At 39.4% G+C, this 24,295-nt stretch overlaps 1 protein-coding gene across 1 annotated transcript in view; it reads right to left on the reverse strand.

The window, feature by feature from the left end:
* Window positions 1-401: 401 nt before the first annotated feature.
* Window positions 402-24,295, reverse strand: part of LOC119700863 (PDZ and LIM domain protein 5-like) — a 42,735-nt gene continuing 18,841 nt past the window's right edge. Inside the window, exons 7-11 of the mRNA XM_038136545.1 lie at window positions 16,951-17,125; window positions 9,803-9,983; window positions 8,666-8,786; window positions 4,402-4,517; window positions 402-3,774 (exon numbers count right to left, since the gene is read on the reverse strand). Of these exons, the coding sequence (XP_037992473.1) occupies window positions 3,685-3,774; window positions 4,402-4,517; window positions 8,666-8,786; window positions 9,803-9,983; window positions 16,951-17,125 (683 nt within the window). The 3' untranslated portion in view covers window positions 402-3,684. The remainder of the gene's footprint in view (window positions 3,775-4,401; window positions 4,518-8,665; window positions 8,787-9,802; window positions 9,984-16,950; window positions 17,126-24,295) is intronic.

Here is a 24,295-nt window from a genome sequence, read left to right on the forward strand (position 1 = left end):
CCATGCTCCTCACCACCTTCCTCACTCTTTACTCCAGTACAGCCACATCTTGGTACTGGAGAGACCAGCACTGGGCTCAGTTCTCCAGATGGGTGTCACCAAGGTTGAGCCAAGAAGGAAGGATAACTTCTCCCATCTGCTGGCAATGCTCTGCCTAATGGACCCCAGGAGGCTGGTGGTCTTCCTTGGCTCAGAGGAGTTATCACTGGCTCATGGTCACCTTGGTGTCACCAGGACTCCCTGGTCCTTCCCTGTAAAACAAAGCTAAAAAATCCCATAAAACCTGAAGAAAGAGCAGCTCAAATGCTATCTATTCATGCATACAATCATGGCTTTACTTTAATGGCTATGATTCAGGAAAGAAAGTATCCAACAATCACAAAATAACTGAAGACAGAGAATTTCAGGTTTTGAGTAGGGTTTATTTGCTTGTTATGTTTTTCAATTGTAATTAAATTTGCAAATGTGAACAGACAAAATTTAATGCCAAAGATTATTAAACACAAGCAAAAAAATCACCAGGATTTAACAGCTGGTAGTTTAGCATAAAACAATGTTTGCAAAGCAGCTGGCATGGCTAGATGATGCAAGTAACTCTGTGAAGAAATAGGTACACAATTAACAGACCAACACACACTGAACCACAACTCAACTCCTGCTTTTATGTTCATGGCATTGTTATATTAAGCATTTGTATTTACATGTAATCCTGAATTATTTCATTACAGCATACTGAAACTGTCATCATGGACCAATTATTTACTTACAAAGACATTCTACCTGCAAACAGAGTTAAGCCAAATTCTCTCACAGGCAGTCTTGGAAGAAATGCATGCAAAGATCTACAGTAGTTAGGTTACTAATATATCTGTTCTGACTCTGTAACATTCCCTCATAACATGAATGCTATATTGTGTTGTGTGAAAAGAAGTTGGGAATCTCACTAAATCCCCAAATGACTTTTTGCTATGTCAAGTCTGCATTCAAATACACATTTATACTTCTGTCTCTCAACGCATGTGCATACGTGTGCATGTAGAAAGAAGTATATTTAAACACAAACACTCAGACCCCAAAGATCCTAGAGGTAAAGGCAGGCTTAAAATAAAACAAAATAATACCAGGATGAAATAGTTCTAAACAACAACAACAAAAAAGGTAATAAATATTCAGTGAGATATATGGCATTATTATAAAGTGCTCTACTAAAATCTCACTTATTAAAATAACGATAAAAATTATGTTCCTTTTAATTGATTTATATAATTTGGTAAAGCCATTAAATATTCATTTTCTATCAGTGACTCTATGCTTCCTTTAAAATTTTAAACAAATAGATAAAAGCAGAAATTAAAATGCAAAGCGGCTAAATGAAGCAGTTTTATTGGAGCCTTTCAGGCTTTTGTCCTCAAATTCATTAACAACTGCAAAAGTTCAAACCCTAGAGCATATGGATTAAAAATAAAATTCAAATTAAAATTATGAGGCTAAACAAAATTTAACTGGATTTTAAGGACAATGAAAAACTGGGAAGTTTTCATCCTACGTTAAAACTGCAAGGTGTGAATCGCAGAAATTACGGAACGCCTTTTCCTGTGCATTTCCCCCTCTTTCCTCACACATGTGCAATAAAGCTCCACTGAAACCTAGTCTGTAGGTCTCATTTCTCCACATTCCACTTAATTTTAAAAGCAACCTGGCTTATATGTTACTGTATCTTGTCCAGTCTGCTTCCACCCTTCTGATTTTTAGCCAAACTCACAAAAGGGTAGATCTACAAGAGTGTAAACATTTTAAACAGCTTTATACCGTACCACCAAATTTCTCCTTATTTACCAACATTCACCAAATTTCTTCTGTACCACTGGAAGTTAAAAAAGAAATGTGGTAATATTGAATAAAAATAACTTCAGGAAATAAAGTGAAACAGCACCACAATGTGAACCTGTCTCACTGAATTAATAAAAAGCCAAGTATTTTTTCATATTTCAGTACAGCAATTTTGGTTTTCTTTCCTCCTCTTTTGCTGATGTTCCTCATTACAATTGCTTTATTCAACCATAGCAAATTTTTTTGACTTTTTTATCCACTGTTTTATGGATAAAATTATCCCTTGAATCAGTAAAAAAACCCACCCCACAACAACAAAACCAGTAAATGGTTATTTTTAATGTCTACTAGAAAGAGCACTAAAGACTAACAATTCAGCTCAGACACGCCAGTTGAATCAAACAGCATGTAAATTCAGTTTCCTTCAGGAATCTGCTCTGGTCCCAAGAGAGCCCCCTTCACTGTTGTGCAATTCTGCAGAAGCAAATTCACCCTGTGCAGAGGAGCACACCTCCCCCCTGGCTGCCTGCAATTGCTCCAATTAAACCAGTTAAACCCTAATTTGAAGCCAAGGAAGACTGAGCTGGTGCACGGGTGTTGCACTGCCTCTCTGTGTGGATGCAAAATTCCTATCAAGCCACAGAATCAGCTGATCTGGCTAGCGGCAAATGCATAATGACAGCATTGTCTCTCTGCTCCCTTGCAAGATATAAGAAGTACTGAGCTGCTTAAACCAATGGGATATCATTTAACAATACATTCCCTACATCTGGAAGAAAAGTGAAAAATAAATCCTTAACTAATAAAAATCCTAACAGCCGAGCAAGAAACTTAAGTTTTCAGTACGCTACCTGGCACACCACCAATATACATATTCATGAGCTACGTGGTAAAGAATGTACTGAGAAAAAACCAATGTCCTCAGTTGCACTTCAGCAGCTTCCCTCATTCAACACCAGAATCTGATATTCTGGATACAAAGTGCTGTTACCTGCAGATTCAGCACAATTTCCCCTTTACAAGGCACTTAAAGCTACCTAAAACCTGAACTGCAAACAGAAGAGTTGAAATCCCTGCTCCCTTAAGGTTTGATCTGACATTTTTATTCTATCAAACACTCTCAGCAGCATGGGATTTTGGCTAGTGTTCTGGTAGTACACCAGTTACAGAAAAGTATCCCATTTATGTTTTAAGTGGCATCTTCTGAATAATATTTTTACCAGCATAGCCACTTAAATGCTTTGTAAAAACCTCTGCCCCTTGCAAACCCTTCAGAAATTCAAGTGCAAAGGCACAGGTACATGTAATCGTATAGGAAGCTTCCTGTATTCAAATATCAGATTTAAAAAAAAAAGGTTTTGGAACAATATATTTTGTGTAATCTTATCTTCGAGTTCTTTGAATGGAGTTTAGCTGCAATACTTCTGGACACACTTTAAAAACATCACTGAAATAAAGTGATCGGGATTGCTGAATCCAATCTTTTATTTGTTGAATAGCAGCAAGACTGAGACCCCTAATATCAGGTATTTACTTTTATAGATGCTTCACTTCTCATACTGAAACAGAGATAAATGTGGTCATAAAATCATGAAATACAGTAATGTGCAAAGCATAGAGATAAAGATACTCTAATTGTTTGGCTTGGGCACAATTCCTGATACCTTTCTTTTTATGAAGCAAAATCATAAACCATAAACACTCTGAAAATTAGTGTACAATCCTGTCTGCAAGTTTCCACATCACTTTTACATTTTAGAAAAATTTGGCATAAATAATTTTAACCAATTATTGAACATGGACATTTTAACCTTTCTGCTCAGTACATTTGTTACACAAGACGAACTCCAAGTTTCAGATGTTGATAGAGTGGGCATGTTTCTTGCACAGTGGCTTGTCTTTCTTGGAGAAGAAAGTCTGGCCCTCCAAACTGTCACTACAGACCTGAAATGGGGTAAGAAACAAAAGAACACCCAATTCAGATGGATTAATTACACCATAACCATTCAGAATGCCAAATCATGGTATTGGTTCTATGCACAAATATAGTCAAAGAGTAAGAATTACCTTTTTTTTTTAGGGATTCCCCTTTTATGTATTACTAGTGGTTGGTGTAAGCATAACCTTTCTTAAGACAAGAGATGCTTAAGTGGGAGCAGAGTTAGATTCAGAATTTATGAAAAAAAAACCCCAATCATTAATATTGGGGCTTCTCTTTAAGGTTTTTTTTGGTCATACAATATTAGCAAGCAATACCTTGGCTACAGTGTCCTTATGTCAAAAGCACTCTTACTACTTTGAAAACACAGCCCATTTCCTTACAACCTTCAACACTTACTCTGAGGAAGTAAACGTTGAGGGTTAAATGCTGGGACACAGGGCTGCAATCCAGGACACCTTCGCTCGCACCCGTGCCAAAGGCTTATAATAGCAACACACCTTCCAAACAACTGGGAAAGCACTTTTTGTTTGGGCTTGGGGGATTGAGAGAGGTTAGAGCTGTTAACTCCCATATGGGTCAGGCTAGCACTGCTGCCAGGGTTTGTTTAAAGGCAGACCAACTTTACTTACGGAGCATACAAAGCAAGTGTCATGCCAAGTGTGGCCCAGGGCTTCAAGAAACCTGTCTCCAGCTTCAATAGGGAATTCACAGCCGTGGCACATCGTACCAAAGAGGGCATAGTAATCTGCAAAGAGATACAAACAGCTTTTAAAGCATATGCAGAAAAGCAGGACTGACACTTGGAGAGCTTTGCTCTTTCACTGGCAACACGTTTGGACTTGTGGAGGTCTATTAGACTAAGTATACTGAATAAAGAGCTCCTAGATTGAAAGCCTGGGATGTTGACTTCTTGCTAATTCAGTTCTCTTCCTCATCCTTTCAAGTGGGCAATGCTTCCATCTTCCTGGTGTTTCATTTCCTTGAGATCAACAGCAGGCTGGAGCGGGGGAAATGTGCTCCTTGAGAGCACCCACGTGAACTCTACATGTTCCTTATGTTCTCTCCAGCTCTGCTTTGAAACCACACCCCAGCTGCTCACACTACTGACCTTCTCAAAGAGCAATGAACTCCGACCTACATTCTGGTACAATTTTTGCCCCAGACTGCACTACTCAAAACCATGTAATCATTAGCCTTCTGTCCTAATTTGAATACAGAAATTTGGATCAAGTCAGAATACCTTTCTAATCACTTAAGTACGTTACATGACTTTTAAAAAAACCAACAAAACAAAACCCCAAACAAACCAACAACTTCATTACTATGAAGAAGCTTCTCCAGCAATCTCAGGGAGCAGGGACTAAAACAAATGGCATTGAACCACTCATTTTCCTCAACCCAAGCTGTCTGATCTTTTCCATTTATTTCAACTCTCAAACACCCCATTCTAGGAAGCAAATGTTTTATTCCTGCAGACAGCGGTGGCATTAGTGCTATAACATGAGAGAATTTGGGACCGGCACACTACCATGGCAAACATGTCATGCAACACTCTGTATTCATAAGTTGAACTACAGTCAAAGTGACAGCCACAATGAAGCTTTGGACTCCATCTACCAGTAACAGAGTGTTACTACCACAGTAACACTCTGCCTCTAACAGGGAAATTAGATGCCAGGGGTCATTTTCAAAGGAGAATTATAAGGGGTGAGAAGCTGGGTAGAAGTGGATTTTGTTTCTCACCTAGACTGTACACATCTGAAGCTCTAATGCTTACTGCAGCAGAGCCCACAGAGGATCATCAGATGTGTCAAGCCCAAGAGAAAAGTCCTGGTTTTGTTAACTAAGACTATGTTTTATGTGATGACCTCCCTGAAAATGAATTATCATAGGACACATCTCAACAGGACAGGGAACACAAGTGCTCTGGAATAGCTGCCAGTGGCAAGAAACTGCTTCACTGATCACCTCCATTAATCCATGCTACCGGAATGAATTTTTAGGTGTTTAGGAAGAAAGACAAATAAAAACATCAAATGGTAGGACAGACCTGTGCAAAACCACCAAAGGACATGGTCTCATGACCATACTCTTTCAGCTCTTTACATCTGTGGTCATACAGAATCTTACTGATATTTTCCTGGTGCAAGCAATTAAAACCTTTTGTAAGTTGGCCTGTGGTTGTGTTGATAAGCTTATTGGCTTTTCTTCTGAAGAAAGGGCAGTAGATAAGGCAGAATGAAGGGCATCAGCTTTCTTTTGCATGCTTGAATTGCGATACCATAGAGGCCTTCCAAGGCAGACTTCTGACATAGGCACATATCAGTGCTTCCTGCACACAGCATTTTCAAAACTAGGCATTTTCAAAACTAACTCTGCACTTAAAAAATGTTCAAAGTTGTAGATATCCAGACTTTTATTTTAATTTTAGCCTCAACATCTAAACCCAGAACATTTTGCAGATTAATCCCCATTTAATACTAATAGCTGATGCTGTTATAATTTCAAATACAGATTTAAAATTAGAAGTCTCCTTCGCACTAGGAAGAAGGAAAGTTGGCAGTGACATTTACTCCTTATTTCTTTAAAATTAGTCATAGACTCATAACTCCAGCTGGACTGAAAGTCTTTGAAAAATTAATGTAACTCAAATTAACATCTAGTTAGTGAGCCAGAGCCATTACAAAGTATCACTGCCAATAACACCTCACAGATTGTGTCTGCACTAACTTGCACTAGCAACTTTTTATCTTGGAAATAAACTTTGAGGAAGTGTAGCATACTTGACATCTTACCACAGTTTTTCCTGCTCTCAGTATAGAAAAAGGCACATTTTGCACAGGAATTGTAACAGCAGCACAAATCAATGCACTGCATGACATGTGGGTCATTTGGTGGCAGGAATAAGAATTGAACCTTAAGAGAACAAATCCTGTCATGAGCTTCCCACCCAAAGAGAAGTTATTGATTCCTCCAGCACTATTTTTGAATCATCAAATGGTTTCAGGATTAGGGGCTTCACATGGCTTCAGGATGAAACTTCACCGTGCTGTCACACTGGAGGATGCCACTCATATACCTATTTCCTCTGCTGCTCCACAAATTCAATAGGAGCAACACCCTACCCTACATTTGTCACCAAGTTAGCAATAACCTACTGTGTCCTTTTGCATCAGCCAACATCTCATTAAAGCAGCTCTTACAAGAAAAATTTTGGATAAATTGGCCTACTTCCCTCATGCTTACAGTACCTAGCACTCTCCCTGGCACCCACTGTGAACAACTCTGGGATCAGCTCAGAAGGAAATCTAAGCTCCAAAGAGGTCATTAGAATTTCATGCTAAATCTTTTCTGGTCATTCCATTTGAATGGTCAATCTTTTCTAGTCATTCCATTTCTACATCTAGTGAAACTGCAATGTTCCTAAGAGTAGAAGGAAAACCATAACAAGGGTCCAAGTGACTGTTCCAACACAGCATGCATTGTGAAAACACATAATTTTGATATAATTTTGTCTCTTTTCCATTTTGTGGGAATTGTTTTACAAATTGCTTATTTCTTTCCTAGCTCTGAGGGGTACATGGAACATTTTAAGTGAACTAGAAAACCAACTGAAATAAACACTGTTCATACTAATAATAGGTTGACAAGAGGCTCAGCATGGCCTGGCAATGTGCACTCACAGCCAAGAAAGCCAACTATATCCTGGGCTACACCACAAGAGGAGTGGCCAGCAGGCAAGGGAGGGATTCTGAACCATCTACTTCACTGGAAGGCCTGCATCCAGCTATAGGGCTCCCAAGATGGGATGGATGTGAACCTGCTGGAGCAAGTCCAGAGAAGGTCACACAGATGCTCAGAGGAATGGAGGACCTCTCCTTTGAGGAAGTGTTCAAAGAACTGTGGTTGTTCAGCCCAGGAGAAGAGAAGGCTCCAGGCAGACCTTACAGCACCTTCCAGTACCTGAAGGGGGTCTACAGGAAAGCTGTAGAGGGACATTTTACAAGGACACATAGTGATAGGACAAGGGGAGATAGCTTAAAGCTGAAAGAGTACATTTATATTGGATAATAGGAGGACATTTTTTTACTGTGAGGGTGGTGAGGCACTGGAACAGGTTGCCCAGAGCAGCTGTGGATTCCCCATTCCTGGAGATGTTCAAGGCCAGCTGGATGGGGCTTTGAGCAACATGGTCTGGTGGGAGGCGTTGACAGAGGGGTTGGAACCAGATGATCTTTAAGGTCCCTTCCAACCCAAACTATTTTATGATTTTATAAAAAATGTTATGATTACCTGGAAGTGCTAAAAACCAAACCAGAAATGCTCTGAACTTCTAGGCCACATGGTTCATGTAATATTGCTCATCAGGCTTTCAAGTGCTCTAATTGTATCACTGTATTTTTCCCCTGACATTTTTTATCCTTGATCCTGCAAAAAACTACCTGGACAGACTGCTTACTCTTGGAAACCCCTCAGGTTGTGAATAAGGCTATTCAGAGAAAACCACATTACATATAATGTGTTTGGTAAATAAGCAGATTCACATTAACTTCAGATTACTTTAAAGCCAATCAGAAAGTCACCCTAAAACTCACACTTTGATGTATCACTGATACTCCAGCTGAGGACTTAACATGAATAGGTAAAAATCAGTGACAAGAAGCCTGCTGCTGCTGAAGCTGATGAAGAAATCCTCACCAACTCCTCCTGCTGCAAACTGAAATGTCTACAGCAGCAGTTACTGCTTTGAATTGACATATCAAAGTTACGTGAAATTGCTGGGGCGCTTCTAATGTGTAGCTTGAGAAAAGGGAATTATTTTTTTCCCCCCAACCTTACTGAGCTCTGCTTTCCTGCACAGCTGCAGTAAACTTTGGTTGTGTTGCTTCTTACCCGTCTCACAGTAGGGATCACCATCTTCTAAGTGGAAAACATTATTGCGGATGGGGTTATGACAGGCCACACACACGAAACAGGAAACGTGCCAAGTTTGTTTCAAAGCATTTATTACTTCCTGTGGGGATTAGAAAAAGTGTTAGGAACACATTATTTCGATGTGATGACTAGAATTGTGGTAGCTATGCCTCCACACTTGATTCATTTCAAGAATACTTCGCTTCCTGCTGCTACTTTGAAAACGGGTTGTGCACACAAGTTCTGCGATGTTAAACTTAATGAGGTGCTTTATTTATGGTACATCTCCTTATTTTTCATGAGCAACCCTTTGGGGTCCTTGGAAGGTCTGACATAGAGTTGGACAAATCTTAACAACTCATTTGTTCAAATTCTTAATTTTAATCAGGATCTCACCCATAATGGGCCCCTGAAATAAGAAAAGCAGCATCTCTCCTTTCTCTTGAATTCCGTGAAGAGTTAATCAGAAGACATCACACAGAAAATTATGACTGTTCGGTGCTGTTTTGGAAGATGCTATAGTGCCAAATATGACTTGAGAATTGTGCTGCCAGAGCCCTGCATGACCCCAGTTACAAAAGAATGCAGACACATTGCTGTCTGCAGCGAAACAGCAGCTGATCAGCTGGCAGGCTCAAATGAGCAATATCAGTACCCAGCAGGAGAACGCGTCTTTCCATCTACATTAACACTGGGAATATTTCAGTACTTCTCATCTAGCAAGCAGTGTGCTCTTAATGCTCAGTTCACCTAGGGAGGATTTTTTTTCTTTTTACTTCCCTCCCCCACTTCCCCCCTCCCATTCTGTAAAAAGCTGCCATTTTGCTCAGGAAAATTTGGTAATGGCAACAGCTACGGAACAGCTTCACAAAAACAGGAGCTGAGCTTAGAGGAGCCAAGGAGCCTACAGCACCTTTTCTCTAAGACATTGAAAAGGTTCAACATTAGAAGATCCAAAGGTGTATTTTGTATGTGATAAGAGCAAAAAAGATGTGTCAAGAGTATATTTCAAAGAATGCAGACTGGGCCAGGTAAAGTGGAATTTCATAGCAGAGAAGCACTGAACACTGTGATTATTGTTCCCATCAAAGAACAGGCCACTTGCTGGTCACTTACCCCAAGAATCTTCCTCTGGCACTTTGAACACTCAGGGGCAAAGAACTTCTCATAGCAGACCTCACAATACAGCATCCCTTTTTCTTCCACAAATCCTATGTATGCCATGGAGGTTTTGCAGTGGGCACAATTAAACTCCTCTGGATGCCATGACTTTCCCAAAGCCACCAAGAAGGGTCCTCTGATTAGAAAGAAGAGATAATGTCAGCAAAAGCACCTGGACTGGCTCCTGCAAAAGCTATTAATAGATTTATCTGCAATAGTTCTGTGCCATTACTACACTGTTCACACATATAAATTGCTCCATCCCTCTTTTCTCCTACAGGCTCTAAGAAAGCTCCAAGTTTGACTGTATCCATCTCCATTGAACTCTCTCCTAGAAATGCCTGCCCACAATAAACACTAATTCTTTTCACTTCACTGCATTTCAGAAATCTTATTTTAGTACTACATTAAATACAGCACTGAAGTGTCTGCTAGGGAAGTGAAGAAGAAGAATGTTTTCCATGTTCCCAATTCCACCTATTCCAAAGAGGTATTTGACTCAGTAACAGGATCAGTTCTCCTATGGTCTGCTTTTGTATTGAGACTACAAATATAAGTAGATTTGACCCCACTAGGAGCAGATAATATCAGTTTCTTCTGAGACAAAAATTCAATCACTGTTCCTATCCAACAAGTTTCTTACAGGATAATCCATCCTAGTTATAGGAGGACTTTTTTTGTACTAAAATAGGTCCATTTTTTCCCAAACACACAGCTTCCTCTATCATTTGCAAATGCAAAAACACTATACTTTTAATACCGTTTGTCTGGTTAATGCAATCAGTTAATAAGAAATGTATCCATTTTTCAGTCACCAAAAAATTCTCAGTTTGTAACTCATGAATCCCAGGTATATATCATTGTCTCTACACTCATCTGCAAATATATTCAGTATGTTAATCTCTTTAGTGAACATATTTACTTTAAAGAGATGCCTCCAAGGTCCCACCAAGACTCAACTTTCCAGAATTTAGGTTTCAGATGAACTTTGTGGTTCATCTCCCTCACCAGATTTCCTGTTTTTCCAACACCAATAAAGATGTAATTCTTTCAAGTAGTGAAAAGTGAAAACACGTAATTCATACTTTTTTTTTCTGATCTAATGCTGCACTGAGAAAAACCTGAAAGGTACTAATACGACCACCTGCTGCTAAACATTTTTTCAGAAATCAAGTAATCTACAAAAACATTTTTGTGTAAGATTTTCATATGAACAAAGCAACAGCAATAAATAAATAAACATCCTCCCAAATCCACCTTGAAATTGATTTATGTTGACTCTAAAATGTAAAATGGAAATATAAGTGGTCTGAGGACAGAGGGCAATTTCATGAAGGATAGAGTGTAAAGACTCATTTCTCTTCTACATTTTCTCTGGCAACGCTATGTATTTTCAGCAGGATAAGAAGTCAAAGACCAAAGACAAGGGACTCAAACAGACTTAGGATAGACTCAAAGGTTTAGGATAACCCAAACACCTTGTAAGATGATGAACACTTAGTCTGGGACAGTTCTTTCTCATTCACCCCTGTTTACTGGAGGGAACAGAGTGAAAAAGTGTTCCAGAAGAGAAGCTTTAAGGAGGGACCTGGGGCTGAGGGCAGCTCTCCAGCCCCTCTCCCAGTGGATGCCTGAGCAGTGCAAACACTGACCTAACCAGATATCCTCCCACTGCTCTACAAGCACCTTTTTACATCAATGCCCTCTCAGTTATGTACTGATCAAACAATACAAGTCCTTATGTACAACAAAGTGCCCTCAGAGCGCCGTGTCAGCACAGGCTAATTTAACAGATTCATTAACATAGGGCTGACACTAAAGACGCTCTCCGGCTCCAGGTAGGATTGAGTTTCTGGCCATCTGCACTGAAATGACAGGCTCAGCTCTGCAATGGGAAGCAGGCATGCCAGCAACAGGAGGAGGGGAAGGAATTTTTACATCTGCTGCATTTAGCTCTCCAGAGTTTACAGCCCTGACATGTTGAGGTCAGCCATTCAGGACAGTGCGCAGGAACGCAGACAGACCAGGAACAGCCTGAGAGCACACCTACGGAGTTCCTCTCCCAAAGCCCCCAAACAGCTGGGGCTGTGCCCTGCACAATGTCTACGAGGTGTTCCATTAGTGCACTGGCTCCCTGTGCACACATGTCCAGAAGAACACTTTCTAAATACAATTTTACTTTCAATCAGGCCGCAGTTTAAACATGTCAAGCTGATACTGCAACTTAATGATTCCTGCAACTTAAAAGCTGCCCAAAGCACATGGAAGAAAAAAAAAAGAAAAAAAAAATACCTGCCATGTAAAATACACTAAAACATGATATTCAGAACTTGGAGGTGTTCCCAGTCTCTGCATAATTTTGCCATCAAAATGATAGCTTCCAGTACTGAAAGGTATTTATTTCCTCTATTAGTTTGAAAAGGTCTTTAAAGCCCCAATTTGAGTAAGAGGCAGGATGCCCACTCTCACGCAATGTGAATGAAGTAGCTAGGGGGATGCAATGCTAGGAAGATCGCTACAGATTCTTCATCCTTCATTTCTTCCCTATTTAATACCAAAACCAATAAAAATCCCACATGTCTCCATCAAACAGAACATATTTGTAAAAGCAGTGCTAAAAACCCACGTTCTTAGTGTCCAAATGGGATATGGGATGACCCAACTGGCAACAGCTGGCTATGAATGTGCCTCTACCCCATGCTACTTTGACATGCTGAGCATTTCTGAACAAATTTCTGGCATTACCACCTAGACCACATGAACAGAACTCAGAGATGAAAACAAACGAATAATTTACTTATCATTTCTTGGAAAGAGATTCTGATTGATTTACAAGAGTATTTGCAGAATCTAATGCTCTAAAGGTACATAATTTTAGTAGTCACCTCAGACATCTGGGTTCTGCATGCTACAATGATACTGTGGCAAACTGAAAGGAGAAGTGAGCAACATAAAGAAAACATAACTGCAATTTCAATTACTTAATGCTCATAACTGAATATAACTTCATCAGTATGATTGTGATGTATTTTATTAGCATGCCAGCAATTTAGTTTCTCATGTGGGTTGTATTAGGATAGTAAGCCAGAACTGAAATTTGCTGGTAGAAAGATCAAAAAGGCTTTCCACATCTGCTAGGAAGGCCAATCACTTCACAGTTAACCATACAGCAGTTCTACATTCTTGGCAGTTTCTTCTTCTCCTCCGCTGAAAATGCCACAGTATACAATTTGTGTACAGGAGATGCTAAAGGGAAGCACCATTTGTACTTTTTCCTTTGTGGTTTTTTTGCCTTTAAAAACAATTAAGCTTTATGAAAAGGTGACAAAGCCAAGTCATCATTCACAGCAGCCATGCCAAAGGGTACGTTCTCAATGGCGATCCAGAGAAAACACATTTGGACTTCAAAGGAAGAGCCAACTCTGCAGTGCAGAACTTGGTAAGGCTGTCTGGGAACCAGAAGTCTTCATCAGGAAATGCCAGAAGTCTGCCAGACCGTCACAGCAAGTAGATCAAGAGAAATTTAGTTTGCCTCCAGCTTTGATTCTTTTAGACGTGGACAGAAAAGCTTACTTATTGAAGCTTTGGAAAAAACTGGAACCTTCAGACAATCACTGTGTGAATAATTGAAGATATATTAAAAAGTTATAAGGTATCTCTAAGAAAGGTTTTGGCTCATCCAGCCATGGTTATTCTATGCCTGAGTGTAAAGTAACCAACTCCAGAATGCATTTTGGCTTCAAAACAGATGTACAATGCAATGCCATTTGATCCTCCTCCTACCTTTTCATAGGTAAAGCTACCACTGAGGGCATGAAGTGTAATTATGCTAAAACTTGAACTCAAAATGCCATTGCAGTCTTCCGCATCCACTGTATGCTGTGAACACGAGGCGTATTTGGCATTGATTAATGCACATCAACTCATCTCGGAACACTTGCTTTTAATAATTGAGCAGGCATTTAACATATGAAGAAATATAAGGATTTAAACACCACCAGCAAATTACAAAGAAGTCAGATGTGGGTACCAATTACTATTCATGAAAAGGTGTCACTTACAAGAGGTGACAATGGCTTAAGTACAGTCAAGTGGGGCCTCTGCAGTTTGCCCTCTCTGTCCACTAAGGAGTAAATGTTGCTCCACAGACCAATAGACTGCCCTACTTAAAGGGCAGCAGTTCATCTCTTTTTTGTGATCAAAATGGGGGAGTGGGGAGCAGCAGAAAGTGATTTCAGGGCTAAGAGGAAAGGGGAACTGCTCAGGACTGAGACCCCACAGCCCAGAGCACCAGCACACCCTGATAAACCAAGGCAAGGAAGCCTACTGTATGCAAGATGCAGCATATAGTGCACTTTGTGTTTGGTTTAAAACTAAAATAACCGCACAAAAAAGAAAATGAATAGTTTCTTGCATGTTATTTACTAGACACAAATCCAAATCCCAGAGAACAAAAAGGATAGACTACTAAAGACAGAATTATTATATAGGCCAAACTGTTCAAGGAATCAGACGAATCTCACCCCAAAAATAAGTACCCTTTTTCTGATTTCAATCTTTGATTTTTCAATGAATAAAAAAAACTGGATTAAGATGCATAGGAACACTTGTGTTGGGAATGTGTGTAAGTATTTTCTATTGCTTCAAGGGAGTTAGGTTCATATACTTTTATTTTATTTCTTTGATGTATCCAGTGGAAGTAGGAATAACGTCTCCAAAACATCCCAGATCCATTAGGAAAGAGTCCTGTAAAATTAACCCAAATGCTAACTGAACAGGTAGTGAACTACCACAACAGAAATCTCATGGAAGCAAACAAGCTGGACTCAGTTCACCTCTAAAGATCAAATTATTTGCATTGGCTGGTTCTGATGTAGAATCCAAACCAGGGCTCAAGAGGCTACAAAAACCCATCGTGGAAAGGCTGATTTTCTATTGTAATGAATGAAAATTATACAGCTCACCGAGTTCCTCATTTTTCAGAACTTTCTAATCAATGAAAGTCTCTTTCTTTTGTCTTGGTGAAACATAATGCAGGCTCTCTTATTTTGTCCACTGAAAACATGGGATATAGATAAATAAATTAAAAGGTACTATTAAAAAAACATTACTTTCCCCTTGTAGTTTAACAATACAAATGACAGAATAAGCAAGAAGAAAACACTTTGGAAGAATGCATTTTTTTTCAATAATCCTATGAGATTTCTATTTTAGGGAAAATAAAATGTAAGGTGGACAAAAATAAGGATGATTTGCACACTGGCAATAAAAGCAATTACAATTCCCTGAATGAGACAATCATGACTAATTGTCAGAAACCACTGACTGAACAATGCAACCCAGATTCAATTCTTTATACAAAACTCTGGCTAATGGTAACATATCTTATGGTATCAGCAGAACTTGTTTAACTTAATCTCTACTGGCAATCTGGAGTTTGTGTTGTACCCATGTCATACAAGTCAAGGACAATAGCTACCATAATATCCAAAGGCCAGGAGCCCATCAGAGAGCTTGAAATCCAGCAACACAGGAAATTATTATCAATCCAGTCCTAGTAATTGTTAAAACATCACTTGCTTTTCTTCAATGGATGTTATTTTTCTTCTTCTCAGTTAGAATCTACACTTTAGAAATCAACATTAGTCTTTCTAAGGTTATGCTATCTGTTTGGTTTCCAACCAGCTAATAGTCCCAATTCCATTGCAATGTGTGTATACATGAAAACTAACTTGCTTACTTTTCTTTGGTCTTACATTTACTCCATTCCACCCAGCTTTCTGGTTCTCTGTAAAATGGACTGTAGGACTGTGATTGTTAGTAGTTCACAATATTTTTCCTCCAAAGTAGTTTCATTCTCAGTTTTTTTGGATAAACCACACATGAAAACATTGTTCTGCATTACCAAAATGAAGTTTAAACCGCTTGTGACCAAAGAATCAAAACCCACAAAAGCAAAACAAAGCCCTGCTGTGAGAGAAGCTGCAGGATGAACAGAATCATAGAATCATTTAGGTTGAAAAAGACCTGTGATATCATACAGTCCAACTGTTCACTCAGCACTGCCAAGTCCACTGCTAAGTCATGTTCCTAAGTGCCACATCTACACATCTTTTAAATACCTCCAGGATGGTGATTCCAAGACCTCCCTGGGCAGCCTGTTCCAGTGCTGGACAACCCTATTGGTGAAAAAATTTTTCCTACTATCCAATCTAAACTTCCCCACCACATCTTGTGGCTATGTCTTATCACTTGAGGAACATTACTTCCATAATGATAAAAGAATGGTAAAAGTACTATTTACTGCTAATGTGACTATAAACCTGTTGACTCCTTTGAACCAACCTCCACATCACTGCAAGCTCCTTTCAGGCAGCTGTAGAGAGGGGTACGGTCCTCCCTGAGCTTTTCATCAGGCTGAACACCCCCAGCTCCCTCAGCTGCTCCTCACAGGATTTGTGCTCCAGATCCTTCCCCAGCTCTGTTGCCCTTCTCTGTCCTTTTTGTAGTGAATGGCCCAGAACTGGACACAGGATTTGAGGTGTGGTCTCCAGTGCGGAGTACAGGGAGACAATCACTGCCCTGGTCCTGCTGGTCACACTGTTGCTGATACAGGCCAGGATGCCACTGGCCTTCTTGGCCACCTGGGCACAGCTGGCTCATGTTCAGCTGCTGTTGATCACCATCCCCAGGTCCTTTTTGGCCAGGCAGCTTTCCATCACTCTGTCCCAGCCTGCAGTGATGCCTGGGATTGTTGTGACCAAATGAAAGACACAGGACTTGGCTTTACTGAACTTCATAAAATTGACCTCAGCCTATTGATCCAGCCTGTCCAGATTCCTCTGCAGGGCCTTCCGACACTCCAATAGAGCAACACCCCTGCCCAACTTAGTCATCTACAAGTGTGACTAAATGTGCCCTTGATCCCAGTCTGGACCACTGATTAGGATATTAAGCAGGACATGCTCAAACACTGAGCCTGGGGAGCAACCCTGGTGGCCAGTGGCCAGCTAGATTTCGCTCACTCATCACCACTCTTAGGGCCTGGCCAGAGAGCCAATTCTGCATACCCCAAAGAGTACCCCCAGCAAGCAGATACTCACCTGATGACCTGGTTACAGTGTGCACACATGGGAGTGCGCTTCCCTGCTGGAATATGCTCCGCCCGCTGAACCAACGTGTCTTGCTCATTTAGCTGAGGTGTTGTTGCAGCTTTTTCACTTGGGGCAGTTGTTCCAGGTGGTTTAATACTGTTTGATGTCCATCCACTGACAGGAGCTGGGGAAAGAATGCCAAAAGCTTTTAGGGGACCATTTTTCAGTACCAAGTAAATTAACTTGAAACATAAGCAACCAACAGCATTTGCCTAACATCATTGTCCAGTGTATACCTGCCTCCTTAAAGGAACATATTAAAAAGCACTCATTTTCCCCTCCTCCCCCAGTTAGTTACCAAGAAAGTCCTACCTACTTTATGAAATGTCTGTGAAATAACACAGAATGATTTTGGCTAACTCGGAGAGGTAGTGGACAAATTTTAACATGTTGAAGAAGTTAGGTAAAAGAATATACAATCTGTGAAGGCATTTTTTTTGTTTTAGATACAAAAGCTGAAGCCAAGAACATCAGTATATGAATAGAGGCAGGAGAAAATTACATACCTACTCAAAAAATTTCCCAGTGAGTGCAATAGATCATACATCATCACTAACATGTTAAACAAGAACATGCATTCAATACAACATGTGTAGGAATTTAAACTAGAGTACTGTACAAGCAAAATTTGTTTCTACATTGAAATTAAACACTGGTCTAGATCAGTGGATTCTGCCAATCTGAAGCACTCCAAAGGTCATGTTCACATCCTCCTTATAAAAGTATGGCACAAATAAAACCCTGACATTTTCAGAAATGTATATGCTACACACTTCCATGTGTACTCAGGGTTTTAGAGCTGAAGAACAGACATAAGCTTTTATGGAGTTTGAGAAATGCATTTACAAAACGAAAGGCACAAATGATACTGTTCTAAGGGTAGTAAAGAAACAAGCAGTCCTCTGCTTTTCTTTTCCCTCTATGGATACATGTACCTTGGTAACATAAAAGCTGCAACAACATGGGTTTATGGGAGCAGTTATTCCTGTCAAGAGGAGGTATCTTTCTTTTTCAAGTACATTATAAAAAAGACCACATTTCCAAGACTTTTTGTTTCCAACCACAGGCAAAAGAAACCTGGAGTGTTTACTTGGTGGCGTGTTTTTAGTGCAGCCTTGCTAAAGCTTGTAAATAAAAGAGTGAAATTAAGGCCTGAGTGGAAATTCAGAGGCAAACAACCAAGCAATGACCAAGACATTGGACAGTGCAGGATGATGCTTCTGCTGCAAAGATGCAGCTCTCCAACACCAGGGTCAAGGCATTGGTATGAAGCTTTGCCAAAAATCTAGTTTGTGGAGCTGTTAATCTTTGTGCTATTCGTCCTCTCTTGTTTTTCGTATCTTCCAGGGAAAAAATGAAAAATTGTTTATCTTCATCTCCATTAATGTAATGCTGATCAGCCTCTGTCCTACAGAAAAGTTGCAAGTACTTTTCAGGCAAAACACTGCATTCCCTGCTGAAAGAGAAGTGCCATACTAATTCACAGAGAAGGTAGATTCAGGCAACACTGAATCCACAGAAAAACCAACATAAATGTTGTGCTATTTACAGAATATAGCCAAGCACTGCGTAGTTTAATCAAAACACTACCATGAACTTTAGCAACCCCCTCATCTACTCACATCTCGGCTAACACATCTGGAAGAGAAGTCCTGTTTAACAGCAATGCTTTTGTACTGTAAGTAGACTGGGTATTAACCTGCTGATATGGGCTCAATACCTGCTTTTGCTTACTCTTTCTGTGTATGAATAAGAAATACACTCTTTTTTTTTTAAGTGGTTGGTTTATGAAAATTTCTGATATCAGATAAAGACTGATACATTTTTGGGTCCTTTTCAGAACTTGAAGTAGCAAAAAGTAACAATTCAAAAGGTTTGCTTGTTTTAGTATTCTTTTTTTTTTTTTTTAACAAAACTGTATTTCATGTATAATTAATGACTCTGCAGTATCTTGAAAAAATAACATTTTTATTCTTGAAACATTCAACATTCCTGAGCAGAAAGAATTTGGGAACAGAGGCACTTGATCTTGAACAAGTCACTCTGCTACTGTAGCTCACTTTAGATTATAAATGCCTGCTAAGCTGAAAACCTAGGTAGAGATAAAAATGAAAAAGGTGGCAGAACAGCTTTGAAGACATGAACAAAAGTGGTGTTGATTAATAGCACTTTCCTCCTCTGTCATCACACATGGTTTTTCAATTATCAGATCCCATTTCATGAAAAGACAGGAATACACACTAAACCCAAATCTGTTTGAAGACTGCTTTTGCCATAAATCAAACTGCAACACAGCTTCTAGTGTATTGCTAATTTCTCTTTGGGTATCTACTGAATCCCAAAGCCCATTCAGACACATCAGCTGTCTCGTTTGCACTGTGCAGTTAAAAAAAGTGTTTCTGCTTGCTTAAGGGAAAAAAAAAAAAAGCACAAACATCACAATTGCTCCCCCTCCTTTGTTCTCATTACAGCTTTCATTACTGCTGTTTTTATGAATTATGCTTTTCTGAACACTATCTAACTTCAAAGTTACTACTGGCCAGGAGGAGAATTTGTCTACGTAAACCTTCTCTACAAAGCTGTTAGATCACTCATTTCTGAGTTATTTAAAGCACTAAAAACTGAGAGAAGGAGATAGTCCATTACATTATAACTAAAACTCTCTTTTAAGCAAAACATAATAGAAACCACACTAATTAATATTGTGTCAAGCAAGAGCTGTGACCTGAGCAACACCAATCTGGCATTTAGTGTTGAGGACACTCCCGGTCCATGCTCCCAATTCTCATAAGGATTCTCCTTCTCTTTACTGGTAATTACATTAAGACCTTGTTGGTCTTGCAGAGTCAAAAATCCACCAGTAAAGTACTGTAATACCTATACCTTTATCAAACACCTTATTTGATATACTGGCTTCCTTGTAAACCTTCTACAGTTCTCTAGATTTATTTCTTTTTTTATTTCACCATAGATCATTCTCCCTTCCTCACTGCTTGATTTGCCTCAGCCTTTTATCTTCCTCATTTCCTTCTGAACAGCAGCAGGATAGCTTTTATTGGCCGCTTCTTTCTTTCCACAGGCCACAAACATACCTTTAACACTTCAGTAATTTCACCAAAGGTTCATTACCTCCACTGCAACCCACAGACCACTTTTTGTTGGTGGTGACATTTTCGTTTAGTTGGTTTGCTTTTGATTTAAAAAAACAACACCATTAATGCTCCACTTAAATCTGTATGAATTCTCAGTACTTTTCCCAACATAATTCCTCCTCTTGTAGCTAGAGAATTTCAAATATTAGACCTGTTTTCTTGTTTAGATAGAACACTGATATCTCCCATATATTCCTTCTACTTCAACAGCAAGTTTGGCACTCCAGTGGACAAGATGTTTGTACTGCAGACAGGATGGGGATTCTCTGAGTTCACATCTTCTCTTCCCCTCCTTTCTCCTCTCTATTCCCTTGGAAATATTTCAGATTGAAACTCAACTACTTGATTTAAAAACATTAGACCTAAAAAACTAATGCAGGTGCTTTTTTTCTTGCAACGAGAAGATTTTACCAGGGCACATGAGGAATGCCAAAGTAGGTACAAATCTTTATGCACAATCTAAGTGAAAAACTCTCAACTCTTGGCAGCCAGTCTGAGCTCTCCTGTAGTTTGTGTTTTATACTTTGCTTTTTATATTTTAGACATATGATCAGCAGCTTTGTTCTCCAGGAGTACTGGGCAGATAGATGTTCCATTACCCAAGATGTGTCAAGGCACATGCACATTTTTAACTGCAAATGGTGGCTGATTAGTAATGGAAAAGGAAATCACCCATATTTTCCTGTTGCCACGTCTGTTGCTTGAAATGGGACAAAGGACAGCAACTTCTGTGGGTGGTCTAAATATTTAAAACTAAAATTAATAAATTCAATTAATAAAGAAAATAAATATTTTATAAGAATTATACACTCCAACAGGAGCTATTCTGACCTGAGTACCAGAGAGATTTGGGTTCTGTGCAAGTCATGAGAAGATGTCTGTGGCCAAATTTTGGAGTTTTGTAGGCTTCAGTTCACCTTCACTCTTTTTAATTAAACATTCTAAAGCACTATTGATTTACACTGATGTATTGTCATTGCTTTTTTTTTTCCTAAAACCAAAAACACTCTGTACCTGATTATTAACTTTCTACTTTATTAGGTTTAAGTTTAGCAAACCCACAGTGTTTGCTTTCACTGAACTCCTTGGTATGGCTAGTTTAATATTTAACAATCTTTTAGGCAGGGTAAAGAACTGCCTCCTTTTTTTCCTTTTTTAAAAATCCCAGTGTGACTTTGCCCTTGTTAGTCTAACAATAGGTTGTTCCATCGCTGAGCACATGGATAACTGCAAACACTGCTGAAAGGTTTGGAAGACAAAGGGAGAAAGGCGGATACACAGCGGTGCCAAAGTCACTTTGACAGAGGTTCTCTGGTGCGTAGCAACAATACAACAGCCTGAACTGTTTAACGCTCACTTAAACATAACATCAGCCTTCATGTAATATCTATAAATAACAATGCTACTTGAAGCAGTGGGAGTGCCAGAACTTCATTTTAAAGTGTTCTAACTCTGTGATTTATACACTGCAATCAAACTACTGTATTATAAATGGAAAATATAAAGCTTCATACGTCCGATTTTCTGACTTTTCATAATATATCTGTAGTGTAAGAAATCTTCCTGTTCCTTCCCTCAAAACCAAACAGATGGCCAGATGAAGCAGCGTGTCTGAAAAGCTCTGCTGTCAGCTCACTGCTCTGGCTGCATGCAACACCCCATCCACTCCCGGGCCCTCACGAAATCACACAAGTTCAGTGAAGAATGCTACAGGACAAGTACGAGGTGAGAAAAAAACCAAAACCTAAAAACAACTCCCCCCAACAAATGCAAAGTTCAACCCCTGTATTCTGTAGTTGTTTCTTTTGTTTCTCATGAAGTCTTGGAAACACAGTCAGAGCTAAACTCCTTTTGCTGATTAAAGGCAGAACAGGACGAATTAAACCATTATCATGTCTTTAAATGCTGAGTGAAAGTTGTATGCACCCGTGGAAAATCAAAACAGGTGTCACCTTGGCCCCATTTCAACAGCCCCTGCAACTAGAGGGACTAGTTCCTGTGTTAGTAACCACCCTTTCAAGTGGAAAGGCTCCGGGTAAATTAACTGTAAAGCATCTTAATTAAAATGAGTATGGTGGTTTTGGCTCGCTCAGCCTGTCTCCTTCTGATTTGTTACATCACATACCGTCACAAATTTGGCACAACTGGCATTGCTTTTATCGAAAAAGCAACTCAAGAAGAAAGGAAAAACAAAGTCCTGTACTACAGTATTGCATTTCTCTGCAGTGACAGTATAGAAACCCATTTGGTAGCTTTCTGCAGATGAGATTTTAGCCCCCTTGCTTTTAGTGCCTCTTCTGAACTCGACAGTTTGGCTATGCCTGCAGGGAGCATGTCTGTCCAGTCTCATGTAAATTATCTGTCAGTTTCATGAAGCTGATGTTTAATACTGAATTCCAATAAGAATGCATTTACCAGAGGAATACTGGCTTTTCATTTGCTGAACAAATATTAGGCATAATTCTAGAATGCCCTACACGTGTGCATCTGAACAGGACACATCACTGCTCTGAGCTGGTGATAGCTAATGGAGAGGAACTGATCTGACGAGTCAGTCCATGACAAGAAGTTACTTTTTAACAAATCAAAGACAATGAACACCAAATTTTGGAAGTCAGTGAATGCTCCCACTTGATGTGTGTGAAATAAGCATAGAGCCAAAAAAATCTTTGCATCTTTGTTTAAAGGAACACAAAGAAACATGCATCTGTCCAATGACTGCAAATAATTCATTTAAGTGCGCAACTTGGTGCAATAGCACGTGAATTTGGCAAAACCAAAACACAGGAAAATTGTCCAAGGTCATGTTTGTAACAGAAAAGCTCAGTTTCTATTCAGCAGATCTTGTACTGAGGTACACTAGGCCATTCTGTCTCTGAAAAGCAGGTTGTACATTTCTGCATCATTACTATTATCTGCCCCTTCTTTAAGATAAACATTCAAGTTTTAGAAATACACTAATTTTTTCACTTACTCTACAGGAGTTAAAAATTCATACCGCCATCAAGTTAAGGTTAACATTTATAAATTACTCTGGTTTCACAATGGGTTTTGCTTGGCTAAGTGACTTCACATTAATTAACTTGTAAGAACAAACTCTTGTGGTTTGCTGTCACATGGTGATATAATAATCTTGATTAGATGGAAAATTAATTGCAGTCCATAAACCAGGATCAGAAAGGTTTTGTATTTTGACCTGTCAATCATAACACTTTTATGGAGAAGGCTTTCTGCTTTTATGAATAATGACTACATCATGGAACAGCAATCTTTAACAATCTTTTTCAGTGAAAAATGGTGGAACTGTTTTGGGACCTATTTTTAACAGAGGCCATACCAATAATGTGCGAATTTGTCTTAGTAACTAGCAGTGTTAACCCAGTTTCTTCCCCATATTCAGACCTTGGTCCTCAATGGGCAAGGAGCTCCTTGAGCTTCTATAATTAGTCCTGCCTTTAAATTCCTGTTCTAAAAAGGAAACAAATTATTATGAGAGAGTCCTAAAAACAAAATTGCAGAACTTCATGATCACTGTGATGGTGACACAATAGTTTGGTTGCTTTTTCCATGCAGAACTATTCACAAAGCTATCAACTTAACTTACCCAGCCTGTATGGCCTGTAAGATCAACAAAATTGACACACGGGCTGGTGCAATTACAAATGAAACACAGAAAAACAAGAGTGTCAAGGACAAAAAGTGATGCAGTCCATCCCTTTATGGTACTTAATCCCTTAAGGACTCACTGGCAGTACAAGCATTCTGGGATAGCACAATGTATCTCGGTGCTGTCCTCCCTCTCCACAGCTCCATACTGTTTGCCCTGATGGCCAAACTCCAAAGTTTGATACATAATTTTTATCCCATTTCCTCTACACAAATAAGTAGCAGAATAAGTAGCAAGGAAGGAAACAAAGACTCAAACTGCCAATAGAGCACGATGTCAAGTCACGTCTAGGAACAGGCTTACATTTTCTTTTGCTTTTAAAATTTTTGTATTATTGTGGGAATGGGACATAAAAAAGAAAATGCAGCTAGAAACCTATGGATAACTCCAGAGAAGGTAAATTCAAGGCTACCAAGTACACAAAAACAACTTCAAGGAAATAGCAGAATTTTTTAAACAAAGTTTTCTGGGGAGT

This window comes from Motacilla alba, chromosome 4 (assembly GCF_015832195.1).
Source record: "Motacilla alba alba isolate MOTALB_02 chromosome 4, Motacilla_alba_V1.0_pri, whole genome shotgun sequence".
In the NCBI taxonomy this organism is placed as follows: Eukaryota; Metazoa; Chordata; class Aves; order Passeriformes; family Motacillidae; genus Motacilla; species Motacilla alba.